Source organism: Taeniopygia guttata, chromosome 20, assembly GCF_048771995.1.
Source record: "Taeniopygia guttata chromosome 20, bTaeGut7.mat, whole genome shotgun sequence".
In the NCBI taxonomy this organism is placed as follows: Eukaryota; Metazoa; Chordata; class Aves; order Passeriformes; family Estrildidae; genus Taeniopygia; species Taeniopygia guttata.
The window spans coordinates 12,669,143-12,685,094 of NC_133045.1; the positions used below are offsets into that span (position 1 = coordinate 12,669,143).

Here is a 15,952-nt window from a genome sequence, read left to right on the forward strand (position 1 = left end):
TTGGCAGCCTGTTGGGTTGCACAAACAGTGTAAGACAAAACCACGAGCAGGTGTTGGTCCAGCCAGGGTAATTACTGGTTCCATGCTGCTGCTGGTAGGCAGAGAGCCTGAGCCACCCTTCCCATGGAGCAGTCTGGCAGCGCTGCGGCTGCAGAAGGGCTCCAGGCATGGCTCAGCCACTCCCTGGATCTCTTCCCTGCTGCCGATTGCATAAAAAAAGTTTATGCATATAAGGAGGGAGGGAGGAGAGCTGAGGGTGGCTCTGGTCAGGTTTAAAGCACCGACTTTATGTGCCAATTCTCATTTGCATTTAAAAAGTTGGCAAATGTGTGGCTGAACCTAAAGGGCAGATGTGAGGATGGGAGAGGCAGGCCTGCCAAGAGAGAGGGGAGAAGCAACATCCCAAAATCTTGCATGACTTCAGAGGGTTCAGGCTGGCTTCTCCCACACATCCTAGACCACGGCCAAACATCTTGGATGAGACATGATGGGGAACATATGCCCACATGTGCACAGGGCGTCACGCTGCATCACCTGGTCTGTGGAACAGGGAGGGGAGAGACATTGCTTTCTACCCTTTTGGAAAATTAGCCAGAAAAAAGCTGATCCTGATCCAGCCAGCTGCATGCACAGGGTGTCTTTTTCTCAACTTTTAAATTTCCTTTGGACTCCCACCCTTTTGGGTCTCCCAAGCCATTTTGGCATCCACTTTTTTCTCAGACTCTACATTTTAGTTTTGGGACTCCCACCCATTTTGGCCCCCAGTCTTCTTCTGGCCTTTCACTCCTTTCCAGCCTCCCACCCCTTTCCAGGCTTTGTGCAGTGAGCTGGCGGAGCAGGAGGAGGAGGAGGTCCGAGCTTGTTGCCACACGTTGGTGTTTGGCTCGGCAGAATTCCTTCCTTTCCTTTCCTGTCACGCTCGGTGTCGGTGCCCATTCCAGTGGGGGGGTGGTGGTGCTGCCCATGGGCCTGGAGGCTCAGGGCTGCCTGTGTGCATTCAGGTGACATCTCATGTTTGCACTTTTGAACACCTGCATGTGAAGCATCTCAACCAGCCTGACTTCCCATCAGTGAGCCCAGCCTGCGACCCCTCGTTATTTAGCTGCTGAGTAATTTACAGCGACTCTCTGATCCTTGATCTTTTCCTGGGATTAAAAAGTTGGTTTTCTCTGTCCTCCCAGGTGCATGGAAAATAACTTTTTAAAGCTTTATTTGAGAGCAGTGATGTGCTGATGCATCCCCTTGAGCCTGCCAGCCTGCTGTGCTGCTCCAGAGGCAGGCACAGTGTGGGGAGCAGGCGGTGTGTCCGTGGCCCCAGCGCTGTGTCTGGCAGCATCTGCCTCCCTTGCTCTTGGGTTAAAGGCCACTTTTATAGGCCAGTAGGACTCCTTCCGATCAGACTGTACTAATTAGTACCAATTAACCATTATCAGTGACAGACAGTTCTTACAGGTTCATCAAAGGGTCCTGTGTACACGTGTTTCTCTGGCGAACCTCCTGTGGGATGCAGAGCTCCCACCCGCCCAGAGTGTGTCAGCTTGCCAGGCACTGGGGAGCATCCATGTCCCGTATCCCTTCAGTGTTGCAGCAGTCCCACACTGATGGGTGAGAGAGAAGTCATGAGTTGTCTTCTGTTACAAACTTTTTGCTGCTTCGTTCTCCTCGCTTGAAGATACATCTGCTGGGCATTGCTCCTGGGGTGTTGTGCAAGATTTTGCTGTGGCTCTTCCTCTTCAGCACTCCAGAGCCACTGTCCCCACTGTGACCATGGGTGTCAGGAGACCCTGAGCTTTCACCAGGCTCAGAGACATGTGGGGCTCAGCTCTGTGTGTTTGCAGAGGATACAGAATGTGATAAGCAGTCTACCAGTGCCTTGAGGTGCAGAGTGCTGCCCTGGGCCATGGACAGGCAGTCTGGCACTGTTGGATGTGGCAGGGAGGTCTCTGGGGTGGGCTGAGTAATCCCAGAAACTTTACAAACCTCTGTGAAACTTTTGTCATTGCCATCAGGTGAGATCAGGAGAGCATCCTGGGGAAGCAGGGGAGAGAGGAACGGGACCTTGTGTGGAAATGTCTGGTGTGGGGTCATTAGCCAGGAGTGGTGGCACCTCTGGTGCTGCTGGCCCAGTGGAGATGGTGGGAGCAGGTGTGTGCTGGCCAGGGGAGCTCTGCCAGGACCCCAGGAGGGGAGCAGGGGTGTGTGTGCAGCCGCTCGGAGGTGGCTCCCATCACTGACGGATCCTTTCTGTTTTTCTTTCAAATGTCTCCAGGCACTGAATGTTTAGGTCGCACCTTTCCAGGTAAACTGGGTAAGTGAAGTATTTCAAGAGTTGCCAAGATCTAATTACGAAGGCTGATTGCATGATTGCAGCTGCTGTACCGTAAACAGCCCGGTTCCTGCTCCACGGAGCGGGTGGGACATTGCCTGGCCCCCGAGCAGCAGGTACCTGCTCCTCTGCTGCAGGGGGGGATGCAGTGGTGTCTTCAGAGGCTGACTGTGCAAACCTGCTGTTCTTTGTCTATCTGGCTGAGCTTTGGTAGTCCTGGATGGGATTTTTTTTTTTCTTCTGCTGTTCAACATAGAAACAAGTTCAAAAGCTGAGTGTAATTTTAAGCACCAGTACTCTTTCATTTGCTGCTGCTCTGGCAAACTGGTGAGCAGTGGTACATTGCGGAAAGAGACTTTCACTCTGTTTTATGAAAGTTGTTGACATCCTGCACCTTTTAAGTCATGAGATGTGGGACTTCTGCTGAGTGTGGCCAGAGATGCTCATGTTCAGCACAGACAAAACTGGGTGTTGGAAGCCCTGTTAAACCAGGCTCCTCGATTTGGACTGAACCTGTTTGCAAAAAAGCCTTTAAAAAGACACTGCTATTATGTTGATGGATTGTCTCTCAGTTTAGAATTGAGTTTATAACAGTACCTCAAAACTAAGGTGTCTTTGCTCAAATGTGGTGTCCCAAGCCTGCTGAGGAAGAACCAGCTAAATAAATTGTCAACAAGTGGCGAATGAATGATTTTAATAAATGGCAAATCAATTGCTATAGAGCCTGGAAAGTCAATAGAACTTATGACCTTGGCTTATAACCACACTCGGATCCTTAACATGCTTATAATGCCTACAAATCATTCATTAGGCTTTTATCAAGCATCAATTAGTAAAAGTCATAATCTAAAATAAGAGGAAAAAAAAAATTATTTCGGTTCCTTTATTTTGAGCCTGGTGGCACAATTTGGTTGCACAGCAGGATAGTCCTTGCTTATGCAAAAAAGCTGTGAGACACCACCGGTCCCCCAGCAGCGTTATCGTGGTGCAGACATCAGGCAGGGGAGCCACGGGATCCTGAGGCTGGGATCAGCCCCAGAGCTGGGACACTCTCACCAGCCCGTAGGGAAACTGTCCTGCAGCAGTCAATGGTTTATTTACATTTATTTTATATTAATGCCATAAGATCTCAGCAGATCAGGCGGGCAGGGGTAGCTGTGGTGTCCCAGTGCTCTGAGCAGCTGCTCAGGGCGTTTTTGCTCCAGCAAAAGGTGTTTGGCTGTTGCTCCATGGTTGTAAAACTCACACCCGTTTTCTTGTGCTGTGATTTGGGAAAGCGTGTGAGTGGGGATATGTTCGAGCTGTGCTGCTCTTGCTGCTTTCCCTGGTCTTCCCATTTTTTGTGTGTGTGTTTGTGCCTCGGGGAGGGAGGCAGAGATGCAAGTGAAAACATGTGGTTTTCTTAGAATATAAATAACAGAAAATTAAGTATAATTTTTGTTTGTTGTAGAGTCATTCCCTGCAGTCTCCAGTTGTTTGCTCCTTTGCTGCACTCCTGTAGTCTTTGGTGTTTTTTTTCATCTTACCAGATGGATACTGTTTGGAGTGTGCTGCAGGACACTTGAGCGATCTTGCTGCGGGGTTAATTGTGCGCCCAGCGAAGAGAAGAGCTGTGCTTGCAGACATCAGTGCATGCCCAGGCTGCTGAAAGCCCGGCCTGCCAGACGGGGCTGCCTCTATCAGACGCTTTTTGCCTCGCCTTTGTTGTCTGGGTCCTTGTCTGCAGCTCCAGCCTGGGCCGGCATTCCCAGACATCGCCACCTCCACCACCCGGGTGTCCTCCCGAGCTCCTGGTGCTGCCTGCAGAGCCAGAACCCCAGGGGGAGATGCCCCTGCCCATCCCAGAGAGATGCCCCTGCCCATCCCAGAGAGATGCCCCTGCCCATCCCAGAGAGATGCCCCTGCCCATCCCTGTGCCACCTGGGATAAAGCCCTGCACGTGGTGGGTCAGAACACCAGACCTGGGCAGGGAGCAGCACTACCTTTGGTTTTCACTGGGCTTTTTTTCCTGGGTTTATAAGGTATTCCACCATCTCTTTGATAATTCCTGGATGTCTGTGGTGTGGATGTCGGGCTCTTGGATTCCTCTAAATGACTCGTGGTTCCCTCTCGTGCCTGCTGAGAGGGAGCAGTTTGGTTGAGCTGCAGCCTCTGCCCTGATCTGTGCACTGGGGCACGGTCAGGCACCACTGTGTCCCCTCCATGGGGAGTAAAAGAAGAGGTGCTGCAGTTTCTGGTGGCTTTTGTGTTAGCTGTCCTGCTTCTGACAGAGGGTGGCTTGGAAATGGGTACAGAGGGGAAGGAGAGAACGCCCTCAACAAATAGCTATTCATCTTATTTAGGAGGAGGTGCATTCCTTGAACTCTGTAAAATCAAAGGGCAGGGTGGAGGGTTTCCACCAAGCAAAATTCACGTAGCTAAACATGTAAGTACATGAGAATGTGTGATTTCTTAAAAGTTTGGGTGAATTCTGGGAGAAGCTGGGTCATGCTCTGCATTTCACTGCAGTGCTCCCCTGTGAAAATGCCAATGTGCACCATTCTTTATTTTATTATTGTGGGTTTGGGCATTTTGTTATATTAGTCTTAAATGCGTTTGTTTCCATAGCTGCGCTCTGCTGATAAAAATCCCAGTGTGGGATCTCTCAGTCTCCCTGTGCATGTGCACCAAAAATAAATCCCAGGCAGTTGTCAGGAGATGAGCTGCTGCCGTAGCAGGTGCCAGGCTGTGAGGAAGGTCTGGCTGGACCCTGTGAGGCTGCAGGTGTGTGGCATCTTGCCACGGTGCCACCATCCACTGTCCTGCCACAGCTCCTGGCTCTGTTGGTGGCTCTGTTGGTGCCTCAGTAGTCCCAGGGACCTGGAGCACCTGGGGAAGGAGTTGCCACTGGACTAGTGATGTTTTGGAGATGGGGTGGGAAGCAACAGAGGGAAGGAGAGAAGAAAGTCCTCGTCCCTCACCTTTTTGTTGTGTAAGGTGTGGATGAGGTGTGCTGATGAAGGATCGGCGTCTGGTGGCTACCAGGATACTGAAACTCCTCTCGTGCTCTGAATTCACTGTATTCACCATCAGCTGTTTGTAAATCACCTCTCATCAGAAGGAGCTGGGGATTAATAGCTGTTTAAAGGATCTCAGTTGCTGGGTCTGGTTTTGCTTGGTCTCAGGCTGTAACTCCAGAGCTGGCAGAAGGAGGGGGGGTTCCCTGCAGCCGCCTGAGGTGGCTGCTGGCTGTGCCCAAGGTTGCCCATTCCATGTGGAGCGGTGCCATGGGTCAGTGAGTGTCACTGATGCCCAGGATGGCACCACACCACTGCCACCACGTATCACACTGGTTTTACACCTGTACAGCTGGGCTGGAGCGCATCTTCCAGGTATTTGCTTTTCTTCAGGAACAGTGAAATGAAAGGGTTTTGTTTTGCCCAGAGTTCTGATCTGTGGTCCCAGGTTTGCCTGCAGCCCCACTCTGTGCTGGGTGTGCTCGGGGCAGCTGCTGTCCCTGCTGCCTGTGCTGGCATGGTCAGGGCATGGCCAGGGTGTGGGATCACCCCAAAACCTTATCCTGAGGGCACATGGGAGTGTTTGGCCAGGAGTGCTTTGCCTCAGGCTCTGCCAGGGGTGTCCTTAACCCACCCTGGATGCTCTTTTTCCTTTAATGCATCTTTTTAAGTAGTGGGTAAGTGTTTTCTTTCTGGCAGCGATGAACAAGGGATTTTAATAGGTCTTTTATTTTCTCTTCATGCAGTTCCCTGGCAGTAACCTGCCGTTAGCTCCAGCATTTATTTAGGGTATTTATATTTTCATACGTGGGGACCTCAACACTGGGAAGCCAAGGGGGTTTGATCAGGGTCGCACAATAAATATATGTTAAAGCTGGGATTTTGGCTTTTTCTGAATGTTGAGCTGACCTCTAGGCTTGGCAGAGAGGTAACATGTTGGTTTGTCCCCTTTTAACTGAGCCACACAGTGGCAATGCACGCAGGACTGGACTGGCAGGATGAGGAGCGGGAGGATGCTGTGTGCGCGGGAGGCAAAGGGGAAGCCGGGGCTGGAAATCCGATGGGTTCCTTCACCTGCAGGGCTTCCAGCAGCGCTGGGAAGGAGGTGTGAGGAAGCTGAGCTGCGGTCCGTGTGTGGGGAGGAAGGAGGAAGGAGGAAGGAGGAAGGAGGAAGGGTGGGCTGTGCGCTGCCCCGCAGCCTCGGTGCCCGCCCCGGCGTGCCGAGCACAATGCTCCCTTCTCTCCCGGCAGACTGCGGGTCTAGACGCTCTCCCTGCCTTTTGTTGTCGGGGTCACAGGTTAGGGAGCGTTCCCAGCTCCTTTTCCCTCCTCTGATCAGGGACCGCTCCCCGCGCCCCTCCGGAGGGAGTCACCCCGCTACCCAAACACGCTCAGACTCCAAATGATTGTGGCAGCTCCCAGAGAGAAATGTGCTTTGAAAGGCAGCCGGGATCACCCCCACTCCAGCTCTTGCCGGCACAGATGCTCAGCTGACACCAGCTAAATAGAAACCTTTTAGCTCTTGCCAGTAAGTCTGGAGCGAGCTGCCAAAAAGCATCGAGGACCAAGACACAAAACGAAGTCAGGCCTGAGCAAAGTACTTGCAAAGGAAGGATGGAACTGATGTCTCTTGATTTTTAGCACGAGGTGCTTCAGTCTCGTGTTTTGTTTTTTTTTTTTTCCCTAAATACAATGGTGGCATTTAAAATGTTTTCAGCAGATACAAAGCAAGTAAGTCCCCTAGCAACAAAGGGAAGGTTTTTCTCTTAGTTCGGGCTTTTTTAACACGAAGCATTTGTGAAATTTTCCTTCCCCCTTAAAGACAAGTTTGGCTGAAGGAGACATTTTTAGTGGGTTTTAGACATATTTAGAGATGGGGTTTGAAGCTGTGATGTTGCCCCTGCCCCACCCCACCCTTGTCAGCTTTGCCTTGGCCAGGAGGTGCCTCTGGGTTCCAACCCCTTGTCTGGAGGAGGGAGGTGCACAGGAGGAAATGGTTTGATAAAGAAGTTGGGAACAACTTTTTTCTTCTTCCTGGCAAGAAGACATAACAAAAAATTGGCAGGTTCATGCTTTTTAATATTGAATTAAAATCTATTAAATAGTCACAGGGAGCCAAAACCTGAAATTGCTGTTAGACACTACTCTTGGTGAAGTGAAATGCTTCTGGATCTGGCTCACTTCTGCATTTTGTGTGTGTGTGTGTTTGTATCATGTGCGAAGAATGAGTCTATGAAGCTCAGATAGAGGTTTTAAATAGAAATAATGCTGGCAGCTCTTTCTCTCTGAATCCAGGGCTATTATGTGTCTAGCTCTTGCCAACATGAATTGCTGAGGAAGTTCATGTGAACTCCCTGGCTGATTTGACAGCTGCACAGCCATGGTGGCTTCAAAGCCCAGGCACTGTTGAGCAGAAGTGATGACATTTTTTGGTGTTTCTTCTTTTCAGAGGGTGAGGATGGACCATGGGAGCCTGTTTCCCACCCCAGTCCTGGCACAGACAGGGACGGGCATGTTGAGCAGTGGTGGGCCAACTTCTTCCCCAAAGCTTTATCCGCGGTCCCAGATGCTTCCACTCTCAGGGGAATGTCACTGATTTGTGGGGGACATGGTGGGGACACAGGCCATCCCACTGGCAGTGGTGGAGCCCCTAAACCTGCCCCTGTTGCCCCTGTGGGAATCCTCATGCACCTGTGTGCAGTGGGAACAGTTTGGGGTTAATTCCTCTGCAAACCCGCAGTGCAGCGAATGATGCCGCTTGTACGGGGCGTGGGGGGAAGCAATGTTAAATTAAACTCTCCGTAAGGGAAGAAAAGCATCCAGCCCCATTCTTTACTGCTCATTTTAGTAATTTCTTCCAGATAACCTACACATCTGTGTCAGTGCAATTAAAGCAGAAATTCTGTCTAATGAACAGTTGTAGCCCTTGGGCTATTGCGGAATGAACAATGAAGTTGGAAACAGTCTTATTAAAATAATAATTAAGAAACAAGGGTTGGGAGACAGAGGGAGGTGCAGATGAGGTGGTGGTGGGATGTTACAGGGTGAGGAGCAGAAAAGAACTGAATTCAGGCTGGTTCTGGACTTCCAGGGGTGACTCCCACCGTGACCCTCCCCTGTAGAAATGAGGTTGGACCCGGGGCTGGGCACAGGGTCCTGCCAGGGGCACAGGGTCCTGCCAGGGGCACAGGGTCCTGCCAGGGGCACAGGGTCCTGCCAGGGGCACAGGGTCCTGCCATGTCACAGCAAAGCGCTCTCAGGCCAGGCTGCACTGGCGTGGAAGTGTTGGCCTGGGGTGGTTGTGGCCTGGCCCCATCACAGGCAGCGTTTGCCCTCCCGTTCAGCAGATAAGTGATTTTGCCTGTGTATTTTATTTTGAGGTTTTCTGGTTCTTCAGCAATTGATAAAGCTCAGAGAGGAATGAGAGTGTTCCTTGTGTTAGACAGGATTATATTTTGTTTTGGTTTTTTTTTTCCAGAAAAACATAAACCAACACTGCATACCCACATAGTTTGTTTTTTCTTTCTTTTCTTTTTTGCATTCCTGAGGACTGGGATTGAGCAGGCTTAACTGTGTCAGTGATGGGGACTGGCCAGTTTTTCTCATGTGATACAGTTTATTCTTTTGTTTCTAAGTAAATAAAAACAAAAAATTCCTTTTCAATGTTGTTAACCCTTGGGGTTATATTACTGTTTCTCCAGAAGTCATCATTTTATGCCAATAAATCAGTTAAAACTTGGAGCTGGCTTTTTCGAACTTAATCCATTCCTATTTAGAAATGCATGTGCTGCAAAAAGCTACTGACATCTCAGATTAATAAAATAAATTTTTAAAAAAAAGCAAATGCCGTAAAAAAAAGAGGCCAGACAAATCCCACTGGAATGATACATTGGAATGATTTTAGTGGGATTTATATCTAGGAGCTGTGGGGGTTTTGTGGTTTTTTTTTTCCTTTTGAAATGGTTGTGAACCAGAGTGATTACTTATCATTTTCATTTTAACTCCATCTGACAAATCGTTTTAGATGGAGAAAGCAATACTGCGTCTTTAAATGGCTACTCTGTCAGCGCATCTTGCAGGGCTTTAAATGCCCTTTGTTATCGCAGTCTAGACAGGACGCAGGCGGAATATTTGATATGTTATAAGGCAGAGATGTGACAAGGTTGAATTAATTTACTGGCTTATTTAAAGCTGAATTTCAAAACATTTTTCCTTACAAACTTGTTTTTTTTTTCTCTCTCTCTATCCTATATTTTTTTTTTCCAAGTTCGTGCAGTATGTTTCAACTGTTTAGACTGGGAGAGGAGACATTGGCTTACTGCAGCCTGCAGTACTTTAATTGCCCTTTTTATGACTGTCTAGACATCATGCAGATGCATGTTTGTGGTGAGAAGACATTTCCCCCTCTGGTTATACGATAGTCTGAAACCTTTACATTCCCTATCTCCTTACCCCCTCTGCCTTGGAATGCGCTCTACTCACTCCATCCCTGAAAAATCACTTTTTCCCTCAGTTTTATTTTTTGAAGGACACTTCGGCCCCCGTTTTCCTGCTGTTTTCCACAGGCTGGTGTGCAGACGCTCCGTGGGGATGGAGCTGTGAGGAGGGGATGCTCCGGGGTGTCCCCGCAGCCCGGTCCCGCCTGGGTGCGGGTCCCACATCGGCTGTCAATGGGTGCGGAGTTTTAGTTATGCAAATCGATGCATTAATTAACCCCGTTGCTATAGCTACTGCTTTATTGTTAAATGCAGTGAAAAGGGGACAGGCTGTGTCCGTGGATAATCCTCCCGTCGGTGCTGTGCCCTCTCCCGCCCCGGTGCGGGGCAGCTGCATCCCGCATCCCGCATCCCGCATCCCGCATCCCGCATCCCGCATCCCGGCGGGCAGGTGGAGGGCACGGCCGGCCCCACAGCGGCCGGGACGGGCCAGCCGGGGCTCCACCGCCTCCCTGCGAGCCCATTGTGGAGCCTGACCCACGGGTCGGCTCCCCACAGCCCCCCTGCCCCGTCTGTCTGGGGATGGGACGGGGAGCGGGACAATGGGGTGGCAGGAGGGACGCAGATGGGCCGGGATGGGGATGCTCGGGGAGGGCAGGAATCCCCGGGATGGGGATGGGGATGGGGATGTTCGGGAGAGAGGGCAGAAATCCCCGGGATGGGGATGGGGATGCTCGGGAGAGAGGGCAGAAATCCCCGGGATGGGGATGGGGATGCTGGGGAGGGCAGAAATCCCCGGGATGGGGATGGGGATGCAGATGCTCAAGGGACTGGACAGAGCACCCCGGGATGAGGATGCTCAGAGGAGGGGGCAGAGCACCCCGGGATGGGGATGGGGATGCTTGGGGAGGGCAGAAATCCCAGGGATGGGGGTGCAGATGCTCAAGGGAGTAGACAGACCACCCCAGGATGAGGATGCTCAGAGGAGGGGGCAGAGCACCCCGGGATGGGGATGGGGATTGGGTTTCTTAGGGAGGGCAGGGAACTCCAGGATGAGGATGTTCAGAAAGGGCAGGTGACCCCAGCCCAGTTCTTGGCCCCAAACCCCATCTGTGCCTGGCCTTCTCTGTGTCTGCGCCCTAAAACTTGCACACGCAGAATCCCCCAACGAAACAGACTTCCCAGCAGATCTGCTGTGGGAGTTAAAACCTTTCTCAGGCTGTTGCTGCAGCTGAGGTGGAAGTAAATTTATTACCTTTAATTTTGTCAGATTTGGGGCGGTTGTACTCACCTCCCCCATTCACTCTGGTGTGTGTGTGTGTGTATATATATATATATATATATAAAAATGCAATTTTTTTTTTCACATCTCTGTGAGACTGTGCACATGCATTCGCTCCCATCTGGTGGTAGCGACCAGTTCAGACCAGTTCAAGAACTGAACTTGAATCCTTCAGTGACCAGACACAGTGTGCCTTGTCTGGGCATTTGCATGCATTTTGCATATTTTTTCCCTGCAATGCATAATTTTGCCTGTAACTTAAGATTGTCCTTGTTCCCTGGGAGTAACTTGCCTTGTGAAGGGTCACTTCTCTGGCAAGTGGGAACTGCAGAGTGGCACAGATGATAACGGCGCTTGGGAAGAGGCAGAGCAGGGAGTGTTTCCCATTTTTTGGCCCTGGGCTGTGCTGAGGAAATCCGGTCGCAATTCCAGCCCTGTCATGACCTGTGTGGCTTTGGCCAGCTTGCTCAATCTGGGTTTCAACACCCGTCTGCGAGCCAGGGCAGCCCCCGTGGCACTGCTGCCCAGGGCTGCGTGTCCTGCAGCCCCTGTGGGAGCTGCAGCCTCAGGACAGGGGCACGGCGAGGTCCCAGCACTGCTCCCAGATGTCCAGGGGCTCCTCGGGGCTGTGCTGGTTGATAAGTGAGGTGGTGTGAGGGAGTAGAAATGCTGGAGGAGCACAGGTGACCCAGCCACAATTCGGGCTGTTTTGTGGTTTTTCTGCGCCTCGTTTATGTCCCAGAGCAGGTGCTGGGTGTAAGTTGATGGGTGTCATGCTTGTGGTAGGGAGGCACAGGCACTGCTGCTGTCCTGTGTCTCACTCGAGGTGCCCCTGCACGAGCACTGGTCCCACAGGACTTGCTGGGCACCGTGGCAGGGGTTTGTGCTGGCACTGGGGCACCTGGAGCTGCTTGGGTCTCTGACAGGGTCATGGCTGAGCACAAGGGGAATTGACCAGTGGATGGTTTCCCCAAGAATGAGTGGAAATGGAAACTTTCTAGGGGACAGCCAGAGTGGAGAACCTGGTGGTATCCAGCATTTGTTCAGCTGGGAGAGGCCGTGGTTGATGCCAATGGATCCACAAACCCCCATCTGCGTGGCCCCGTGCCGTCCCCAGCGTGTCCCAGGGAGCGGGACAGCCTGTGCCATCTCCCTGCCCTGCTGCTGCTGCCTTCTGTGTGCACAGCAAGGGCAGCCTGCTGCCTCCTCGTGACCTCCAGCATTCAAGGCACCTTGTGCTGGGCTGGGTGACAGTGCACCCCACGTTCCCCGGTGTCCCCGCGGCACCGCTGGGGGATGCAGTGCAGGTGATGCGGCTGAGGGAGGCTGCAGGTGCCCTGTCAGCGTGAGGCAGCTCCGTTGCAGTGGGAGACATGGCTGGGAGGAAGCTGGAATCAGAAACCCAATCCCTGTAATTGCCATTTGCATTCTGGAGAGGGGCAAAGCCCTCCCTGCATGGAGCACTTGCTCTCCTTGGAGCGTCCGCGTCTGGCAATTTGTCTGTCGAAACAGATGTGGGCAGCGACAAACATCTATTTCTATAACTAGAAACAAATTTGGTAATTGCCTCTTTCAACAGGACTTGCTCAAGCAGGAAATGAAATTCCTAAATGGCAGTTAGCAAAAGTATTTATAGCTAAGTTCATAAATGAGATGTGCTTTCCTTTGTCATGAGTTTCTGCTGGGTGGAAGGAAAAAAAAACCTCTACAGTAGCAAGCCACATATTGATCAGGAGTGTTTCCAGGGTATACGAAAATACTTATTTATTAATGTGTTTATTTTTACCGGCTGTTAGAAATACCCCTGACAAACAAAACCTGTTTGGTCTTTCAGGGTCAGCTGGTGGGGTTTGATCCAGATATTTTGTGCTGTGTTTTTTCACTCATTATTTGGTTGATTTTTTTTTTCCCTGGCTCAGGCTATTTATGACTGCAGATGGTAAACTCTAGTTCTTGTGTTCCTCTCTCTTGGTGCTCTTGTTCAAAGGGGTGGGTGATGTTTTGCCTTCACCCTTGCCCAAACATCATCCAGGCCTGATGCTGTTGTGCTTCCTCTTGGGAAGCAGGATGTGTTTTGGATCTTCTCAGCTTGGTGGGGGCCATGAGCCCTGCTCAACATTTTCTAGTGAGCAAGCAAATTTACCTGTCTTTTAAGTCCAAAATCAAAATGACTTTATTCTTTTAATCCAGTTCATCTGTTCTCACCCTTGGGAGTAACTTCAAAAGCCTTGTACTCCTTCCAGTCATCTCTGCAGGCTGGGATCAGCCTGACTGTGTGTGAAATGCCTTGTCTAAAAATCCTGGAAAAGGGGAGGGTGAGAGAAGTAGGCACAGAGAGAGAGAAGGGGTTGGCATATGCAAGATTTCAGAGAGTCAGTGTGTCCCAAAGAACCTTGTTAGTTCTGTTTGCTCTGAGGGAGCTGTTTCATGTCTCCAGGAGTTCCTCTAAACAAGTGTCCGGCTGACAGGTCTCTGCTGGGAGCCCAAAGCGTCCTGGCTGACAGAGCTGCTGACCCCAGCTCTCACATTTGCCATTTCCCTGTAAAAGCTGAGTTCTGCCATGCTGATCCTGCCTCTGTGGCCCGTGGATGTGTGTCCCACTCCCGGCAGCTGCCACCGAGCTGGGTGAGCTGGGGAAGGTCACCTTGTGAAAACAGCCCCAGTGGTGTGGCCAGGACAGTTGCTGTGGTTTTTAAGCACTAAAAAATGTTCTGAGATCCAAGCAGTCTGATATTTCTGTGACTATTAAGCATGAAATGTGGCTGTTTCCTTTAAAACTAACAAAACTGGGGGTGGGGGGATGAGGCCATCATTTGCCAGTGACTCAGAGGATGTGATGCTTGATTACCTGGGGTGACATCTGAAGAAAAAGCACCATATTAAAAACAGTTACAGCTCAAGGCTTGGTGCCGTGAACAAGACTTCTTGAGGCCCTATTCCCTGTTTTCCAGCAATGTTTTATTTTCAACTGGCTCCTTTTCTGAGACTCACTTGCTCCCTGCCTTTCTGCCCCATCCTGCCCCCATCTCAGCCTGTCATCACTGGCTCGCACGGTGTCATTTCTGCTCAATGCATCAGAATTGACTGTGCTGAATCCAGAAATGAAGTTTAGCTGTTAACTGTACTGACGATGCGTGAAGCAGGCCCAAAATGATCTCTTCCCAGCTGTCCTGCTGTTGTCACAGGCCTGATCCCAGTTCCTTTGGTGCCTCGGTGTTGCTGCAGCTTAAGGTGCTGCCAGTCAGTGCCAGCAGCAGCACTATCAATATTGAGATCATGTTCTGTATCTTCCCTCGCTCTCTTGTAAACAAACACAATTGTTGACAATCTGATGGGCCCTTGTATCTGGTTTTATGGAGGTATTAGAAGATAAATGTAGCAGATGCTAATACAAAAATAGTGCAGTAATGACTTTGCCTGCTCTGATTGTTTCTGAGATGACCTAGCAGATGAGAAAGGGTGAGTAATCTGCCATCTGAAGTTCTTTGTTCTTTCATCTCTTCTGTGCTGTCTGCAGCCTCTGAGAGGGAGAACACTCTTTAAGGAGAGTATGTGTGTGTGTAAGAATGTGTTAGAGTCTGTGTGTGAGTTTGTAAGAGAGCATGTGAGCATGTTAAGAATGTGTAACTATGTGAGTGTGTTAAGAGTGTGAGGGTTTTTAAACTTCTTTCTTTAGGAGTTATGGCTAGCACAGCTACATTTCTACATTTCTTCATCTTAGCCATTATCTCTCGAGTAATTTCACTTCTTCTCATCACTTCTCACATGATGCACAATCCCAGTACATACAGAAATTGTGATTGAAGCTTGGGGATGACTAGTTTGACCTGCAGATGTGTGTTATACCTGGCTGAAAGCACAGGTCATCTTGGCTGAGACCCTGCCTGTAAGCTGTTCTGTCCAGCTGTAAATAATAGCTGAGTGTTGGAATGATTGCAGAAAATACAAGTTTTGGTTTAAGTTTTTTTTTCTCTTCTATACTTGTGGTGGTTTGGAGAGTTTGTCTTCTGCAGAGATACTCTGTGTGGAAGGAAGAGCGTTAATAAAGTTTATAGGAAGCATTTTATGAACTGAAATGTAGCTGTAAAAGGCAAAGCAATGCATTTAAAGTGTAACCCAGCCTCACCTCCCTTACGGCTGTGAGGGTGCTCCCAGCATCACCATTGACTCAAATCACTCTCCCTCCTTGTAAATATATAAATTATTTTGAACCTGTGGGTGCCAGTGTTCTGTTTGTAAGGACTCGAGGAAGCTCCCAGATGCACCTTCCTGCAGCATCTCCTGTGAGCAGGTCTGCAGCGTGGCCCACACATAAATCCATACATTTGAGACACTTCAGAGCTTTATGGTTTGGTGACTGGGCAGCAGGGTGGGCAGCAAAGGCAAATACAGGAGAGTGGAGTCCACAGGCTTTGGAAGCAGCAGAGTCCCCATCACTCATTGATGCATCTCCATAACCCACTGCCAAGTCCTTGTTCAAGGCCAGGCGTGGTTGCAGTGGCAAGCGAGCAGTGAACGTGAGGAATGGGACGTGACAAGCGCTTCTCCTTGGTCACGAATACCCCGTTTTGGGGTGATGGGAATCTGGGGGGGAAATGCTGAGTTGCAAAACAGTTGCACGCACGGTGCCCGGCTCCCGGAGCTGCCGCGTCTAGACGGAAAATACGGAAAAGCAGGTTGTGTCACTTAAATGTGATGTCTGAACCTGTTAGTTTGAAACGTATTCTGGAATAAAAATTATGCAAAATTAAATTAGTGTGACCTTGCTTTGCATTTGGAGGCGGAATATGCCCATCTTGTAAAGCCTAGTGCATTTATAACACTTCCCTTGGGGAAAATCACAGAGAGAAATGGAATGAGGTCTCTTCTAATTGAAAAGTGACAATGATTAGGAAGCCAAATACAAAATGTG

The 15,952-nt window shown here is 50.2% G+C and overlaps 1 protein-coding gene across 4 annotated transcripts in view; it reads left to right on the plus strand.

Moving 5' to 3' along the window:
• The window catches only part of PMEPA1 (prostate transmembrane protein, androgen induced 1), a 41,245-nt gene that overhangs the window by 13,201 nt on the left and 12,092 nt on the right, over nucleotides 1-15,952 (plus strand). For 2 of the 4 annotated variants that reach the window (XM_030288474.4, XM_030288473.4), the window contains exon 2: nucleotides 2,270-2,308. The exons of the other annotated variants lie outside the window; for them this stretch is intronic. In XM_030288474.4, coding sequence (XP_030144334.1) covers nucleotides 2,270-2,308 — 39 coding nt within the window. The remainder of the gene's footprint in view (nucleotides 1-2,269; nucleotides 2,309-15,952) is intronic. 4 annotated transcript variants of the gene reach the window in all.